The sequence below is a fragment of the Nycticebus coucang genome, chromosome Y, assembly GCF_027406575.1.
Source record: "Nycticebus coucang isolate mNycCou1 chromosome Y, mNycCou1.pri, whole genome shotgun sequence".
Classification (NCBI taxonomy): Eukaryota; Metazoa; Chordata; class Mammalia; order Primates; family Lorisidae; genus Nycticebus; species Nycticebus coucang.
Genome location: NC_069805.1, coordinates 33,830,266 through 33,846,867, shown reverse-complemented (window position 1 = coordinate 33,846,867; position 16,602 = coordinate 33,830,266). Strand labels below are relative to the sequence as shown.

The 16,602-nt window shown below is 43.4% G+C and overlaps 1 protein-coding gene across 1 annotated transcript in view; it reads left to right on the top strand.

The window, feature by feature from the left end:
* Positions 1-16,602, top strand: part of LOC128579188 (uncharacterized protein KIAA1671-like) — a 46,629-nt gene that overhangs the window by 17,595 nt on the left and 12,432 nt on the right. Inside the window, exon 3 of the mRNA XM_053581408.1 lies at positions 5,501-5,635. Coding sequence (XP_053437383.1) covers positions 5,501-5,635 — 135 coding nt within the window. The remainder of the gene's footprint in view (positions 1-5,500; positions 5,636-16,602) is intronic.

Genomic DNA, 16,602 nt, shown 5'->3' with positions numbered 1-16,602 from the left:
GTGGGGGACTCAGGGTGCTGTGGAGAGGGCTGCCAGGGCTTGGCTCTGTCCTCCTGCTTGTCGTTGGATGCCTGCCTGAAGCACACAGGCCCCAGGAGTGCTGGTTGCCAGGGGATCTGTTTTCTCACCAAGGGATTGGAAAGACTTGGACCAGCTTCCCATTTCTCTCTTCTCTCCTGCCCAAAGATCTTTGGGTTTTGAGCCTAAAAAAGAAAAATGAAACTCTAACAAAACCACCAATACAGAAGTACAAAATGTTGATTATTAAAAATTCAAATCTTATAGGGGTATAGAAAATAAAGGGTGAGTGTTCTCCCACTTCCAGCCTCTCTTACTCTTTTTGATGTCCTTTGAGCCTTTCTTATTTTCAGTAGTTGCTTATCAATCATATGTATTTATAATGGCCATATTTTTCTATGGCAAAAGTAGTGAATGCTTATCTAATATTTAAAGTATGATAGAAGCTTATAGTTTAGGAAGCAGATCTCCTCCAAAGGATGATTATGGTGCACAGCTTGGGGAATACTCTTCTGGGCCCATTAATGGTACTTAACTATAGGTGATTTTGCCCCTGGGGCACATTTGGCAGTGTCTGGAGACATTTTTTCCATCACACCGTGGGTACAGGTTGCTGCCAGCATCTTGGGGGAGAAGCCAAGGATGCTTCTCCATATCCTATAATACCCTAACCACTACAAATGATTCAGTACCAAATGTCCAAAGTTGAGCAGTTGTCCGAGGTAGGGGCCTGGCTTTGTTAGTTTGGAAAGCTTCCTAGGAGAAGCTTCCTGTTTTCAGAGGATCTCTGCTGAAACCAAAGATTTTCTACCTGTCTGTTTTCATAAGATGGATCTTAGAAAGTTTTTGGATTTTTGCCTGCTTTATGGATATAGCATAAGTTAACCCTCCCCTGTGGGTGCTGTTTTTGATCTTTTGCTGTTATAAACCAGGTACATGCATCCCCTTGCACACCTGCACGTGCATCTGTGCGTTCAGAATGGTGATGGCCTATTTAAGGGTGAACGTGGTTGTGATTTTTGCGGGATCGTAGTGGTGTGCCCTGCAGTGGGGCTGTACCATTCACATCCTCACCAGCAGTGTGCTCCAGGGCGCTTTGCCCTCAACCTTCCCCCTTGCATCAGATGTCTGGATGTTACCTGTCCCTCCCCCACTGCCCCATCACCTCTCAGTGTGGGCAGGTTTACTCACTCCTGTTCTGAGTGAGGAAGCATCTTGTTAGTTGTATGAGGCTATTTGCATTTCTTTCCTGTAACTCACATGCTTATGTTCCTCCTGTTTCCTTTTAGAACCTTGGTCCTTTTCTCATTGATTTTTTAGAATTCTTTATTAGGAGATGAACCGTTTGCAAATGTATGATTTGATTTCTCCCTGGAAATAGCCCTGGACTGTGGATCAGGCAGACCTGGAATTAAACCCTTCCAGTGTGATTCTGGGCATCTCAAAAGATCTCTCTTGAATCTCAGCTTCTGCATCTGTGGGAGGGGCTCCTGCCTGCTTCACAGACTTGTTGGAGACTTATCACAAGACAATTGTGTGCTCAAGCCCCTGACCCACGGGCTTGCGCGATAAAGAAATCAGAGGGAAGCACTTTGGGGTTAACCTCCACCCCTCTGTTTATTTAATGCATTTAATATGTGTACTGAACCTGTGCCAGGCCTTGTTCTGGGTGCTGGGGCTGCCAGGAAATGACCTAGCCATGGTCCAGCCCACCACTATCTCAGACTATGTGGCAGCTACTAGTCACCTGTGCTTATTAAATTTAAATTAGTTAAAATTAAAGATGATTAAAAATTCAGTTCTTCAGTCACCCTGGCCATATTCAAGCACTCTGAAAACACATGTGGCTCATGTGGACTGTGGAATATGCAGACACAGAATATCTCCACTGATTGCAGAACTTTCTAGTGGATGTCACTGGTCTGGTAGGTGGATAGGGAGGCCTCCAGCCAGTTAGTAGGTGAGATTGTTCATGAAGAGAGTGGTGGGTCCTGGGCAAAGAAGGGGTCTCATGGGAAGGGACTAGAAAGGTGTCTTTTGAATGACAGATAGGAACCAGCCAGGCTGAGATCCGCAGGGAGGTGGCAGGAGCAAGTGAAGATGTCCCAATATAGGGATTAGCTTGTTCCCCTGAATGCTCAAGGGCCCCTGGGATACAGGTTGCAGGCCCTTGCTGAGACTGAGAGATGGGGAGGGACCGAGCATGAGGACAGGCTGAGGGCACTAGGGAGTCCCCATAGGGCTTTGACCACCACAGCCATTACCTGTGTCCCAGAGAATGACCCCCTGTTGGCTGTCTTCTGAGTGTGAACTGAGGGGTGAGAGTGGAGGCAGGGAGGCCAGCACAGAGGTTGCCATCATCTTCAACGAGGTGACAGGGTTTGCACCAAGATGGTGACCTAACAGGTGGAGAGAAATGGAGGACTGGTAGCATTTTATTTTTCATATCAGCTTTATTAAGTTATAATTCATTTCCCATGTAAATCACCCATTTAAAATGTACATTTCAGTGGCTTTTAGTATATTCAGAGATTTGTGCAACCATCTGCTCTCTCAGTATTAGACCACCTTTATTCACCCCTTGGAAACCCCTACCCATTCATTAGGCTGTCACTCCGCATCCACCCTTATCCTCCTGTCCTTGGCACCCATTCATTTTTCTTTTTCTATCTCTGTGGATTTACTTATTTTGCACATTTCACATAAATGGAATCATATACTACGTGGGCCTTTGTGGCTGGCCCCTTTCCTATAATGCTATATAATGTTTTGAAGGTTCATCCATGCAGAAGCAAGGATCAGAACATCATTCCTTTTCATGGCTGAATTCTACCCCATCATTTGGGTGGAACACATTTCACCTGTCCATTCTTCTGTTGGTGGACATTTGGGTTGTTCCCGCTTTTGACTATTGTGAATAATGCTGCTGTGAACATCGATGTACAAATTTGGGGGTGATGTATGTTTTCATTTCTTTGTATGTACACCTAGAAGTGGAATTGCTGGGTCACATGGTAACTCTAGGTTTCACTTCTGAGGGACTGCCAGGTGGTCTTCCAAAGCAGCCACACTATTGTACATCCCTGCCAGTAGTGCCTGGGTTTCCAGCTGCTCTGCACCCTGACCAGCAGGTGTCCTTGTCCTGTGTTTTTTATTATAGCCATCCTGGTGGACTAGGTGTGAAGTCGTATCTTATCCTGGTTTTGATTTACATGTCCCTGATGGTTACTGATGTTGAATGAATGTCTTTTCACATGCCTATTGACCATTTGCATGTCTTTATTTGAATAATTTCTATTCAGATCTTTTATTCATTTTTAACTGGGTCCTTTGTCTTTATTATTGCAGTCATCATCATTCTTTATATATTCTGGATACAAGTGCCACATCAGACATATAATTTGCAGAAATTTTCCCCTGTTGAGGATTGTCCTTTCTTTTTTTTTTTTTTTGAGACAGAGTCTCACTTTGTTGCCTTTGGTAGAGTGCTATGGCGTCATGGTTCACAGCAACCTCAAACTCTTAGACTCAAGTGATCCTCTTGCCTCAGCCTCCCAAGTAGCTGGGACTACTGGTGACAGCCATAGTGCCCGGCTATTTTTAGAAACAGGGTTTTGCTCTTGCTCAGGCTGGTCTTGAATTCCTGAGCTCAGGCAGTCACCTGCCTCAGCCTCTCAGAGTGCTGGGATGTGAGCCACTGCACCCGGCCCCTGAGAGTTGTCTTTTCACTTTCTTGTATAGGTACCCTTCAAGGTGTAAGATTTTAGTTTTGAAGTTAATTTTATCTATTTTTCTTTTATTGCTTATGTCTTTGGTGTCATACCTAAGAAACCATTGCATAATCTGAGATCATTAAGATTTATGCCTGTATTTTCTTATACAAATTTTCTAGTTTTACTATTATATTTAGATCTTTGATCCATTTGGAGTTTATTTTGGTGTTGGGTGTGAGGTTTGCAGCCTTTTTCTTTTTTAAGACAGAGTCTTGTTCTGTTGCCTGGGCTAGAGTATAGTGGTGCCATCATAGCTCACAACAACCTTGAATTCCTGGGCTCACGTGATCCTTCCGCCTCAGCCTCCTTAGTAGCTGGGACTACAGGTGCATGCCACGATGCCTGGCTAATATTTTTGTATTTTTTGTAGACATAGGGTCTCATTCTTCCTCGGGGTGGTCTTGAACTCCTGAGGACTGCCTTGTCCTCCCAAAGTGCTAGGATTACAGGCCTGAGCCACTACACCCTGCCTTGTAGCATGTTTTGAAGGGAGAATCTCAGCTTTGCTGATGGGGTGGAGAGCCTGGGGAGAATGGAGGGTGACCCTGGGGGCTTGACCTACCCAGCTGGGGGATGGACAAGTCATGAGAGGAGCAATTTTGGAGAAGAACCAAAAAGCCTGCTTTGTGCACTTGGATCTGAAATGAGTGTGAGCCACTGAGTGGAGATGTAGAGTGAGTAGTGGGCCCTGGAGTCTCACTCCCCTTGGAGTCTTAACACTGAGAGTCTGAAAGGGGGAGGTCAAAGTGATGTAGGTAGAATTTATTAAAAGCCTGTAAAGAGAGATCCCAGCAGGACTGACATAGCTGCAGAAGAAAAGGCTTTCTGGCTGGCCTGGGACATTTGGGAGGCTGATAAGGAACAGCCAGGAGTGTAGGAGAACTTTAAGTCCCCAGGGGGTCTTAATAGGTTAAGTATCCAGACAGAGGCCGTGAGGGAAGGGATCAAGAATGCAGCCTCGATCTTCCTGATGCTGTGTGTTTTTAACCAGAGGCTCCCCCACTCTGGGCCTCCCTTTCCTTGTCTGTGCAGGGAGAGCGTGAGGCCATATGTACTTGCCTGTGAATATTTCCCCAATATGTAGCTTAGTTAAAAAAAAAAAATCAAGATTCCGACTAGATGTATGAGGGGTACCATCCTGTTCCTCAGTGCTTTCTCTGTATATCTGTATATGTGCACTTGTGTGTTTGGATGAATGGAAAGACGATTAAAGTAAGGTTAAAGGAGCATTACCACTGCAGAGTGAAGCTGACTCACGTTACGAAGGGCACCCCACATTCCAGAGGTGGAGGGGTCTGGGTGAGCCGAGCCAGAGCCCCAGGACTCGCGCACGTCTGTCCCCTGGTGGCTGTACTGTGTCACTCACTGTCTGGGACTCTTCTTACCTGGTCTCCCACCAACCCTAGAAGCTGGGTACTTATTATTGTTCCTTTCTCAGATGATTGAAGCTCAGAGAAGTTAAAGCTGTCACCTGAGGTCACACAGTTATTAGTAGCAGAGGCTGGGCCACTTGAACCCAGAGCTGCTGCCCCTACATGTCTCCTCCAATCATTAAGGTTGGGGGTTCTCTGGCAGTTTAATTTTCTTCTTTGCCCTTTTGGTACACAAGGGGTTTTCTCAGTGTGATGTAATTTTTCTTTCAGTTAGAAAGCCCTGGTGTGAGTGAGAAAGCCCCTGGTGAAGTTCTTTTCTTGTGTCCTATGTCCCAGTTGCTGCCTCGGGACCTGGAGAAGGAGAATGTCATCCAGGACAGTGAGCACCCGCCCTGGCACATGAGCCCTGCGGCCTTGGGTCCCCGAAGAAGCCACAGCTTCTCTAAGGACAAGAGGAGTGGGCCCTTTGTGGTGAGTGATGCCAAATGGCTGGAGAAGAACTGGAACACGCTGCTGGTTGGGCACCGCTATGAATGTAGCCGCGGGGAGAGTTGGGCCAAGGGGATGAGGGGCTCGAGGGCCGGCAGGTAATTCTCCAAGAGTCTGGTGTTGCCTGATTAGCTGTGCTGTGGTTCTTCAATGTGGAGGGTGTTTGATGGCTCTGCTGAAGAAGCCTCTGTCCTCCTGTTTCTAGCCCAACAGGGAGAGGTATCCCCAGCTGCCCAGCATGGAGTGGTTACCAGGACATACGCTGGCATCTGAACCCCTGGTTTTGAATTCTCGCACTGCGTGTCCTGTCATCCTCTTTCAGGCATTTACTTAATTTCTCCATACTTTAGTTTCTTCATCTTTTTGTTTTCCTTTTAAAGAGTAAGAGTCTTGCTCTGTTGTCTAGACTGGAGTGCAGTGGTGTCATCATAGTTCACTGCAACCTCTAGCTCCTGGGCTCAAGTGATGCTCCTACCTCAGTCTCTTAAAACACTGGGATTACAGGCATGAACCACTGTGTGCGGCTAACTAAAAATAATATTTTTAAAAAAGATAAATGCTATATAGCTCAGGCTGTCTTAAACTTCTGGCCTCAAGAGATCCTTCTGCCTCAGCCTCCCAAAAGGAGCCACCCCACCCAAACAGCACCTTGATTGCTATTTCTCTAGCTCTGTCATGAGGATAGAGTGAAATCGTGTATAGGGTCCACCACATAGCAGTGTGCTCAGTAACCGATAGTTGTAGAGGTAAATAGGAGGCAGGAGAAAGATAATTCTAGAGCCAGATTGCCTGGGTTCAAGTCCTAGATCTTCACACATTCATGTGTGACCTTGGCCGGCCTCTGATCTCAGCTTCCTCATCTGTAAAATGGAGATGATGACAGGATCTATTTCACAGGGCTGATGTGGAGCTCAGATGAGAGAATGTGTGATCCAGGGCACCAGTACCCTAATTATTGTTTGTGTTATTGGTGTTATACTGTTTTTGTTTTTGAATCTCTATCTGGCCGTTGCTTAGCTCTGTCTCCCTGGAGTGCACTTCCTCCCTTGTAGCCTGTTTCCTTGCTTGTAAAGGAGGTGGGTACAAGCAGGGTCCTCTGGGAACCTCAGTGCACCCGAGTGAGTTCTGGGGCCTCACTACCTCCGATGATGTTCTCTTTTTCCTGGACTTTAATCTCATGCTACTTGGAGATCTGGTGAGTTTGTACTTGCTCATGAAGTCCTTTCTGGCCCCAGGTCACAAGTGGGGACATCTAAGACAGGTGGCTGGCTTCTAAGGAGGTGATGTCCCTTCTGTTCATGAGGGCCTCTTTGATTACTCAGTAGCGTGCATCTCAGGGAGACCTGGGCCTAAAGAGACCCTATGTGTTGGAGCCGTGGGATCCATGGCCGTGGATGAGAAACTTTTCTTTCCTTATCCTCACTTTCCTTCTCTTTAAAGTGGGGGTTGAGAAGATGGCCTTGGCGGGGTTTGTGCTAGGATTAATGTAGAATGGCCACAACAGAGCTTGACCATGGAGGTAGGGTGACAGGGCAGGGAGGAACTCAGACCTTAGACCTAAGTGAGATGTCTGCTGTGCAGTCTGAGAAGTTTTCTCAAGGGTCTGTTTCCAGCCACAGACTCACACACAGATTTGAAACCTGTCTGGTCTTTTTGCTAAAGTTTCCCTTCCACTGATTTCTTTCTTTTTTTCCATTCCCTCTCAGGTGGCACCAACTCAGCTTATCTGATTGTCCTTGAACTTTTGTGTGTGTATGTGTGTGTGTAGACAAAGGTGATGGGGAAGAAAGCATTTAAAACCTGTCTTTTTAGAGTCTCTGCTTGCTGGCATCCTCCCCGGCTACCCAGCTCCTCCTCTTTCTCTCTCTGTCATTAAGGAGCCTTTGTCCTTGCAGTCCTGGGTGGCTTGCCATGGCTTTCTCCTGGCCTCTGAGGCCCCAGCCCTACTGCTGCCTGCTTGGTTTCCTCTCCCTGACCCCAAGCCCCTGAGGTGGGTGGGTGCAGGGACACGGCAGGAACCTGATAAGCCTGGTGCCTCAGACCTCATCTCCCTGCTGTTAGGACTCATGCCTGCATTTCTGGGGGTGACCACAAGGAGGACGTGTGATGTCTTCCTAGGGCAGTGGTTCTCAACCTTCCCAATGCTGCGACCCTTTAATACAGTTCCTCATTTTGTGGTGACCCCCAACCATAAAATCATTTTTGTACACCTGTATTTGTATGGGGTGTATGTGATGGTTTTAGGCGACTCCTGTGAAAGGGTTGTTCCACCCCCAAAGTGGTCGCGACCCACAGGTTGAGAACCGCTGTAGTGGCTCCAAGAGCTCAACAGGGAGAGACCCTAGCTCTGCATTCTGGAAGCTGAAAGAAGTGACTTCAATTTCCAGCTGTGCCACCATGTGACCTTGGGCATATGACTTAATGGATCTCACTGAGCCAAGATGGATCTCAGTTTTTTCCTCTGTGAGATGATGATGGTCCTATCTGACTTAAAGAGTATTTTCATGGGCAGCAAATGAGATCAGCCAGCATCTAGTAAATTCTTGATTAATGCTCAAGCCGTGGTGGTAGCTTTTTCTTCTTTTTCCCCTTCCCATTTCTCCTTTCCTTCCTCCTCTTCCTCCCTTCTTTCCCTCCTTCTCTCCCCTCACTTTTTTCTCACTTATTCAATTCCGTCTTTATCAATGGTGAAACTGAGGCCCAGGGAGAGAAGCTAGCATAGCCAGGGTGACCCACCAGTTGAAGGCTGGCTGTCCCTGCTTCTTTGGAAGGCCATCAGGCTTGGTTCCTGCACCTCATGAAGGGATTGAGGGAATTCACTGAGAAATGTCTGCCCGGCTCACACCTGTAGACTCACACCTGTAATCTTAGTACTCTGGGAGGTTGAGGTGGGAAGATCACTTGAGCCTAGGAGTGCAAGGCTGCCATGAGCTATGGTTGTGCCACTGCACTCTTTCCTAAGTGAAAGATAGACCCTATCTCAAAAAAAAAAAAAAAAGTTATCTGCTATTATTCCCATCATTGCTTTGATTAGAGACTTTATGTTGTTGGTTTCCAATTTAGGTTCAGGTTTATCTTTATTTTTTTCTCTCTCTTTTTTTTTTTGTTGGAGATTCATTGAGGGTACAATAAGCCAGGTTACACTGATTGCAATTGTTAGGTAAAGTCCCTCTTGCAATCATGTCTTGCCCCCAGAAAGTGTGGCACACACCAAGGCCCCACCCCCCTCCCTCCATCCCTCTTTCTGCTTTTCCTCCCACCCCGACCTTAATTGTCATGAATTGTCCTCATATCAAAATTAAGTACATAGGAGTCATGCTTCTCCATTCTTGCGACGCTTTACTAAGAATAATGTCTTCCACTTCCATCCAGGTTAATACGAAGGATGTAAAGTCTCCATTTTTTTAATGGCTGAATAGTATTCCATGGTATACATATACCACAGCTTGTTAATCCATTCCTGGGTTGGTGGGCACTTAGGCTGTTTGCACATTTTGGCGATTGTAAATTGAGCTGCAATAAACAGTCTAGTACAAGTGTCCTTAAGATAAAAGGATTTTTTTCCTTCTGGGTAGATGCCCGGTAATCGGATTGCAGGATCAAATGGGAGGTCCAGCTTGAGTGCTTTGAGGTTTCTCCATACTTCCTTCCAGAAAGGTTGTACTGGTTTGCAGTCCCACCAGCAGTGTAAAAGTGTTCCCTTCTCTCCACATCCACGCCAGCATCTGCAGTTTTGAGATTTTGTGATGTGGGCCAATCTCACTGAGGTTAGATGATCTCTCAGGGTTGTTTTGATTTGCATTTCTCTAATATATAGAGATGATGAACTTTTTTTCATGTTTGTTAGCCATTCGTCTGTCTTTAGAGAAGGTTCTATTCATGTCTCTTGCCCATTGATATATGGGATTGTTGGCTTTTTTCATGTGGATTAATTTGAGTTCTCTATAGATCCTAGTTATCAAGCTTTTGTCTGATTCAAAATATGCAAATATCCTTTCCCATTGTGTAGGTTGTCTCTTTGCTTTGGTTGTTGTCTCTTTAGCTGTACAGAAGCTTTTCAGTTTAATGAAGTCCCATTTGTTGACTTTTGTTGTTGCAATTGCCATGGCAGTCTTCTTCATGAAGTCTTTCCCCAGGCCAATATCGTCCAGTGTTTTTCCTTTGGTTTCTTTGAGGATTTTTATTGTTTCATGCCTTAAATTTAAGTCCTTTATCCATTTTGAATCAATTTTTGTGAGTGGGGAAAGGTGTGGTTCCAGTTTCAGTCTTTTACATGTAGACTCCAGTTCTCCCAACACCATTTATTGAATAGGGAGTCTTTCCCCCAAGCTATGTTCTTGTTTGGTTTATCGAAGATTAAGTGGTTGTAAGATGTTAGTTTCATTTCTTGGTTTTCTATTCGATTCCAAGTGTCTATGTCTCTGTTTTTGTGCCAGTACCATGCTGTCTTGACCACTATGGCTATGTAGTACAGACTAAAATCTGCTGTGCTGATGCCCCCAGCTCTATTTTTATTCTAAGAACTGCCTTAGCTATACGGGGTTTTCTCTGGTTCCATACAAAATGCAGAATGATTTTTTCCAAATCTTGAAAGTACAATGTTGGTATTTTGATAGGAATGGCATTGAATAGGTAGATTGCTTTGGGAAGTATAGACATTTTAACAATGTTGATTCTTCCCATCCATGTGAGCATGGTGTGTTCTTCCATTTGTTAATATCCTCTGCTATTTCCTTTCTAAGGATTTCATAATTTTCTTTATAGAGGTCCTTCACCTCCTTCATTAGGTATATTCCTAGGTATTTCATTTTCTTTGAAACTATGGTTAAGGCAGTTGTGTCTTTAATTAGCTTCTCATCTTGACTGTTATTGGCGTATACCAAGGCTACTGACTTGTGGACATTGATTTTATATCCTGAAACATTACTGTATTTTTTGATGACTTCTAGGAGTCTTGTGGTTGAGTCTTTGGGGTTCTCTAAGTATAAGATCATGTCATCGCGGGTGGCGCCTGTGGCTCAGTCGGTAAGGCGCCGGCCCCATATACCCGAGGGTGGCGGGTTCAAACCCGGCCCCGGCCAAACTGCAACCAAAAAATAGCCGGGCGCTGTGGCGGGCACCTGTAGTCCCAGCTACTCGGGAGGCTGAGGCAAGAGAATTGCTTAAGCCCAGGAGTTGGAGGTTGCTGTGAGCTGTGTGAGGCCACGGCACTCTACTGAGGGCCATAAAGTGAGACTCTGTCTCTACAAAAAAAAAAAAAAAAAAAAAAAAAAAAGATCATGTCATCAGCAAAGAGGGAGAGTTTGACCTCCTCTGTTCCCATTTGGATTCCCTTTATTTCCTTGTCTTGCCTAATTGTATTGACTAGAATTTCCAGCACTACGTTGAATAGTAAAAGTGACAGAGGACAACCTTGTCTGGTTCCAGTTCTAAGAGGAAAAGCTTTCAGTTTTACTCCATTCAGTAAAATATTAGCTGTGGGTTTGTCATAGATAGCTTCAATCAGTTTTAGAAATGTGCCACCTATGCCTATACTCTTCAGTGTTCTAATTAGAAAAGGATGCTGGATTTTATCAAATGCTTTTTCTGCATCTATTGAGAGGATCATATGATCTTTATTTTTGCCTCTGTTAATATGTTGGATAACGTTTATGGAGTTGCATATCTTAAACCAGCCTTGCATCCCTGGGATGAAGCCTACTTGATCATGATGAATGACTTTTTTGATGATAAGCTGTAATCTATTGGCTAGGATTTTGTTGAGAATTTTTGCACCAATATTCATGAGTGAGATTGGTCTGAAATTCTCCTTTTGGGTTTCGTCTTTTCCTAGTTTTGGTATCAAGGTGATATTTGCTTCATAGAATGTGTTGCGAAGATTCCTTCTTCCTCAATTTTTTGGAATAATTTCTGCAGTACAGGAATAAGCTCTTCCTTAAAGGTTTGATAGAATTCTGGTGTGAAGCCATCTGGACCAGGGCATTTTTTGGTTGGAAGCTTTTTATTGTTTCTTTAATCTCAGTGCTTGAAATTGGTCTGTTCAGGAGGTCTATTTCTTCCTGGCTAAGTCTAGGGAGAGGGTGTGATTCCAAATATTGATCCATTTCCTTCACATTGTCAAATTTCTGGGCATAGAGTTTCTGGTAGTATTCAGAGATGATCTCTTGTATCTCTGTGGGTCAGTTGTTATTTCCCCTTTATCATTTCTGATTGAGGTTACTACAGATTTTACTTCTCTATTTCTCGTTAGTCTGGCCAACGGTTTATCTATTTTATTTTTTAAAAAAACCAACTCCTTGTTTCATTAATTTTCTGAATGATTCTTTTGTTTTCAATGTCATTGATCTCTGATTTGATTTTGGATATTTCTTTTCTTCTACTGAGTTTAGGCTTAGATTGTTCTTCTTTTTCCAGTTGAATAAGATGGCTTGTGAGTTTGTTGATGTGCTCTCTTTCTGTTTTTTTGAATGTAGGCATCTAACGTGATAAATTTTCCTCTCAAAACTGCTTTTGCAGTATCCCACAGGTTTTAGTAGCTTGTGTCTTCATTGTTGTTATGCTCAAGAAAGTTAATTTTTCCTGTTTTATTTCTTCCTGCACCCATCTGTTATTCAACAGAAGACTGTTTAATTTCCATGCCTTTGGGTGGGGTCGAGCGTTTTTGTTAGAGTTGAATTCCACCTTTAGTGCCTTATGGTCTGAAAAGATACAAGGTAAAATTTCAATTCTTTTGATTCTGTTGATATTTGTTTTGTGTCCCAGGATATGATCAATTTTGGAGAATGTTCCATGGCGTGATGGGAAGAATGTATATTCTTTATCTTTGGGGTGGAGTGTTCTATATGCGTCTATCAAGCACAGTTGTTCCAGGGTCTCATTTAAATTTCTTATATCTTTGTTTAATTACTCTTTAGAGGTTCTGTCTAGCTCTGTAAGAGGAGCGTTAAAGTCCCCTGTTGTTATGGTATTATCAGATATCATATTGCTCAGTCTGAGTAAGGTCTGTTTCAAGAATCTGGAAGCATTTAAATTGGGTGCATAGATATTTAGAATTGAAATGTCTTCTTGTTGTATTTTTCCCTTGACCAATATAAAGTGACCATCTTTGTCTTTTTTGACTTTAGTTGCTTTAAATCCACATGTATCTGAAAATAAGATTGCAACTCCTCTTTTCTTCTGAATTCCATTTGCCTGAAAAATTGTCTTCCAACCCTTGACTCGGAGCTTTAATTTGTCTTTTGAAGCCAGGTGTGTTTCTTGCAGACAGAAAATGGATGGCTTGTGTTTTTTAATCCAGTCAACCAATCTATGTCTCTTCAGTGGGGTATTCAAGCCATTAACATTTATTGAGATAATTGATAAGTGTGGTAGTATTCTATTCGTCTTATTTGGTGAGAGTCCATTGCTTAGTTTTATCTTTTGCATCAGTGTGGAGGTTAGGTTCTGTCCTTTCATTTCTGAGTTCTTACTTTGCTACTGATCCATTGTGGTGGTCAGTGTGCAGAACAGGTTGAAGTATTTCCTGTAGAGCTGGTCTTGTTGTGGCGAATTTCCTCAATGTTTGTATATCCGTAAATGATTTGATTTCTCCATCAATTTTGAAGCTTAGCTTAGCAGGGTACAGAATTCTGGGCTGGAAATTGTTCTGTTTAAGTAGATTAAAGGTAGATGACCATTGTCTTCTTGCTTGGAAAGTTTCATTAGAGAAGTCTGTGGTCACTCTGATGGATTTGCCCCTGTAGGTCAACTGGCGCTTACTCCTGGCAGCTTGCAGAATCTTTTCTTTAGTCTTGACTTTGGACAGGTTCATCACAATGTGTCTTGGAGAAGCTCGGTTAGAGTTGAGGCGACCTGGGGTCCGATAGCCCTCTGAAAGCAGTGTGTCAGAATCTTTGGTGATATTTGGGAAATTTTCTTGTATGATATTCTCTAGTATGGCTTCCATTCCTCTGGGGCATTCTTCTTCCCCTTCTGGAATTCCTATAACTCGTATGTTGGGACGCTTCATAAAGTCCCATAATTCTGACAGTGAACGTTCTGCTTTCTCTCTCTTCTTTTCTGCCTCATTTACTATCTGAGTTATCTCAAAAACTTTGTCTTCTACCTCTGAAATTCTTTCTTCTGCATGGTCTAACCTGTTGCTGATACTTTCCATTGCATCTTTAAGTTCCCTGATTGACTGTTTCATTTCCTTCAGCTCTGCTATATCCTTTTTATATTCTTCATATCGTTCGTCTCTGATTTGATTCTGTTTTTGGATTTCCTTTTGGTTATTTTCCACTTTATTAGCAGTTTCCTTCATTGTTTCCATCATTTCTTTCATTGTTTTCAACATGTGTATTCTAAATTCCCTTTCTGTCATTCCTAACATTTCTGTATAGGTGGAATCCTCTGCAGTAGCTACCTCATGGTCCCTTGGCGGGGTTGTTCTGGACTGGTTCTTCATGGTGCCTGGAGTTTTCTGCTGATTCTTGCTCATGGGTGATTTCTTTAATCTGTTTCCTTGCCCTAATTTTCGTTTCACTTCCTCTTGCTCTTTAAGTTCTCGTGCCTGTGGAAGTTTCGGGCGGGTTTAGATGGATTGAACACACGCGACCACTTGCCGGTTTTCCACTGTTTTAGTCCTCCTCTTGGGGTCCAGAAGTCTCTCGCTGACTCCCTATATCCTCTCAGGGGTGATGATAGGCAGATCCCACCAGCCAGAGATGCCTGGAGTCCTATATCCCCAGACTCACGGTGCCCAGATGCAAGGAAGCTGTTTCTCAGCTGCCATCTTGCTCCGCCTCCGACATCTTTGTTTCTATTTCTTTTTTACCTCTTAATCTTTTTATTAAATCATAACTGTGTACATTAATGCATTTATGGGGTACAGTATTCTGATTTTATATACCATTTGGAATGCTTACATCAAACTGGTTAACATAACCTTCACTTCACTTAATTATTGTGTTAAGACATTTATACTCTCCGCTTAACCAATTCATAATTGTCAAGTCATGGAAGCAGCCCAAGTGCCCATCAACTCAAGAATGGATTAACAAATTGTGGTATATGTATATGATGGAATATTATGCAGCCTAAAAAAAAGATGGAGACTTGACCTCTTCTATGTTTACATGGATGGAACTGGAACATATTCTTCTTAGTAAAGTATCTCAAGAATGGAAGAAAAACTATCCAGTGTATTCAGTACTATTATGAAATCAATATATAATCACCCACGCTTTCATATGAAAGATAAAACACAACTATAGTCCCCAGTGAAGGAGGGAAGAGAAGGAGGGGAGGGAGGAGGTTGGTGAAAGGAGAGTAATGGGTGGGACCTCACCTATGGTGTATATTGCAAGGGTACATGTCAAATCTATTAAGAGTAGAGTATAATTAACTTTGTTTCTTTTATTCACTGTTCTACCTCAAATGCCTAAGACGTAGTAGGTGTTCTGTAAATATTTGTTGAATGCATAAATGGTGATTTTTTTCTTCCTGAGCTTGGTCTTCTATCCATTTACTGAGTAAGTGGAGGGTTTGAGGGTATGGAGGAGTTGTGATTATGGTCTTGTTTTATTTAGGGAATGTATTAGTTTCTCAGGGCTGCTGCGACAATTTACCACAAACCAGGTGGCATAATACTACAGAAAATTATTCTCTCACGTTCTGGAGGCCAAAAGTCTGAAGTCAAGGTGTCCTCCAAAGGCTCTGGGGAAGAACTCTTCCTTGCCTCTTGTAGCCTGTGGTGGTTGCCAGCTATCCTTGGCATTCCTTGGCTTATGGAAGTATAACTCCATTTTCTGCCTCTGTCTTCTCATGGTATCTTCCCTGTGTACGTGTCTATGTGTCCAAATTTTCTCCTTTTTGTAAGAGTACCAGTCATTGAATTAGCAACTACTCTTAATTCAACAAGACCCCATCTTAACTTGATTACATCTGCAAAGACCCTATTTCCAAAAAAGGTCATATTCACAAAATCTGGTGGACCGGACATTAATTTTGGAGCTGGACACTACTCAATCCAGTATAAGAGCACTGTAGAGAGTGTCAAGTATGAGAATGTCTTGGATTCTATGCTGGTATATATCAGGATTTCTCAGCCTTGGTACTATTGACATTTTAAACATGGGAGTTTGGTGTTGGAGGGGCTGTTCTGTGCCTTCTGGGATGTATATCAGAATTCCTGATCTCTACCCATTAGTGAAAATGTGAAAATAACCAAAGAAAGTTTCCAAACATTGCCAAATGTCTGTGGGGAAGCAAAATTGTCACTGCAAGAGAACCACTGATATACAGTTCTGACAATTAAATTTGTGAACGCATCCTAGAAAAAGTGCTACATATCTCCTTGCTGAGTATCCCTATGGTCACCTTCCAAGTACTCCCCTTGGGGAGCTATACACTGATGCCAGCACCTAGTCTACCCTTCACCTTGTTCTTATGTTGGCAGCACTGTACAAACAACTCAGTAAGGTTTCATAACCTTGGTATATTAGTGTCTCACAGCTGTGTTTGAATTGACATGTAGTGGTGTCTTGCTGAGTGACATTCGTTATTTTTGCTTATTTTTGTGTGCCATGCAATGGTAGCTCTGATGGTCATTCCAGAAAAAGAGTTCCAAAATTGCTGGTGGACCTAGTGTGGACTAGGGGCTGGCATTGGTGCATAGCTTCCCAAAGGGAGTACTTCAGTGGTGACTGTAATAATTGATATTCAGGAATGTAGCACTTTTTCTAGGACGAGTTCATGAACATAATTGATAGACCTCATACAAGTGTAAAAGTCAGTTTTTTAGACCTCCGTCTTTTAAAAGAATATTCTTTGGGGGCGGTGCCTGTGGCTCAGTGGGGAGGGCGCTGGCCCCATATACCGAGGGTGGCAGGTTCAAACCCAGCCCCCACCAAACCGCAAGAAAAAAATAGTGGGCAACTGTAGCCACAGCTTACTCCAGAGGCTGAGAC